Source organism: Penaeus chinensis, chromosome 1 (genome assembly GCF_019202785.1).
Source record: "Penaeus chinensis breed Huanghai No. 1 chromosome 1, ASM1920278v2, whole genome shotgun sequence".
Classification (NCBI taxonomy): Eukaryota; Metazoa; Arthropoda; class Malacostraca; order Decapoda; family Penaeidae; genus Penaeus; species Penaeus chinensis.
Window position 1 is genome coordinate 1,397,550 of NC_061819.1, and position 1,980 is coordinate 1,399,529.

Below are 1,980 nucleotides of genomic sequence, written 5' to 3' on the forward strand. Positions count from 1 at the left end.
GAGGCCCCTTTACCCTGGGGAGGGGGCACGATACCCTGGGCCAAGGGTCCCCGTTCACTCCCGGGAAAAGAGCTTGAGCTAAGTTGATCGAGGAAGCACCCTGGCTGGCCCTTCAAGTGTGTGTGTGTGTGTGTGTGTGTGTACACATATGGTTGTGTGTATGTGTGTGTGTACGCGTGCTAGTGATGCAAATATTGTGTATTTTCTATATCTCCATGTTAAAGCCTTCCCTATCCCTGTTATTTTAGCTATTTTAGTCCGGATGCAAGAAGACCGAGCAGTTCGGAAAAGCAGCTGATATTGGAGAGCAGATGGCAAGCTTACACAGGTAAAAAACAAAACATACAACATTGATAGGTCCCTGTTTCCCAGACTCTAAAAAAGAGATAAGGATCTCAAGCCGCCTCTTTTAAACGGTATAAGTATGGATCTTCAGATGCGAGTCACATCAGTTCCAGAGGAATTGTTTCAAGGTGAGAACTGGTGCTCGAAAGACTTCACAATAGGAAATGGATCACTAAAGTACCTAAAGAATTCGTATGCTTATACACGACAAGTACATGATCGTTTCAGAACATTTCGTTTACCGGCTTTTCTCGCGAGGAAACTTTCTTAAGGCACGAACATCGGGGTAGAAATACGTTTAGAAGATAGCATTAACCAGATTCTTTTCCTACAGGTTGCAAGATGTTCCATTTGCTTGTTCTCGCTTTGGTTGTGGCCGTGTGAGTATTTTGGGATTTCTGTCTTAACACGTATTTCATTATCATTCTATAAGTTACTGGATTAAATTTTTATTCTTTTAAAGAAGAGGTACAGCTGATAATCTAAACTAATGATCGTTTGTTAGTATCATTATATTAAAATATAAATATATATAAAGAAAGATATATTTAAATAAAGATATAGCTACATATATAGATATAGATAGATAGAGAGATTAGAGATACTTTTGCGATTTATATAAAAATATCTATAAGAGTGTACAGTTAATTGATTCTTAACTCTCCGATTATCTTGACTTCACTGCATTCACTCCACCCATGTCTGTTGCACAGCGCAACGGCACAAGAGCCGGCTAACTGCAGATGCGGCGCCTTCATCACTCTTGACTCTGTCGAGAAGTTGCTTTACGAGCTCCCTCCCCTCGACATGGGCGGGTCAGTTGTTCGCTAATCTATCGCTTTCAGAATGAATACATTGTACATGATATTGATATATTCAGTCCGATATATATACTCGTGTGTATATATGTGTATATATATATAAATGTGTGTGTGTATGTATATATATGTGTGTGTGTGTGTGTGTGTGTGTGTGTGTGTGTGTGTGTGTGTTTGTGTGTGTGTGTGTGTATTATGCTCTAACAACGAAATGTGTCCTGGTGATTTATATGCAGCACTTCCTCACCTTCTTGCTTTCCGTTCTTCGCCTTTCTATCCCACACTGCTCACCATTCAGAACTCGATTGCAAATAACACTTACTAACCAACGCCTCTCCTGCAGCTGTGACCAGCACACCAAATGCCGCAACCGCTGCTTCAAGGAGTTCGAGGAGCTGTCTGGAGGAGGAGACCTGGACTACATTAGCTCCGACGGTGTGACGCCCGTCGGACAGATCTTGTGCACGGCATCCGAACGACCAGTCCATAACGAATACGTGAGTCATTCAGCCTTGTACTTGTTTTTTTTGTTTTTTTTTAACATTATCTTTAAAATTATCATCTTAACCGTAGTGAGATGTAGACCAATAAGCTGGTATGTGTCTGGTCACGTGTGGGCTCAACCAACAATATGGATTTTACTATGGAAAAGGGTACAGGCCTACGGCACAGTCACCACCCGATCAGTAGGTTCGAGATAGGATGGCTCGGAGTGTGATAGCGTCCGAGAGTTATATATATATATATATATATATATATATATATATATATATATCAGCACAGCTGGTAAGATCTCGAGACCATAATCAAGGGGCCT

At 41.2% G+C, this 1,980-nt stretch overlaps 1 protein-coding gene across 1 annotated transcript in view; it reads left to right on the top strand.

Annotated features, from left to right (window-relative positions):
* Window positions 1–586: 586 nt before the first annotated feature.
* Window positions 587–1,980, top strand: part of LOC125028988 — a 2,095-nt gene continuing 701 nt past the window's right edge. Inside the window, exons 1-3 of the mRNA XM_047618682.1 lie at window positions 587–725; window positions 1,059–1,160; window positions 1,507–1,660. Coding sequence (XP_047474638.1) covers window positions 688–725; window positions 1,059–1,160; window positions 1,507–1,660 — 294 coding nt within the window. The 5' untranslated portion in view covers window positions 587–687. The remainder of the gene's footprint in view (window positions 726–1,058; window positions 1,161–1,506; window positions 1,661–1,980) is intronic.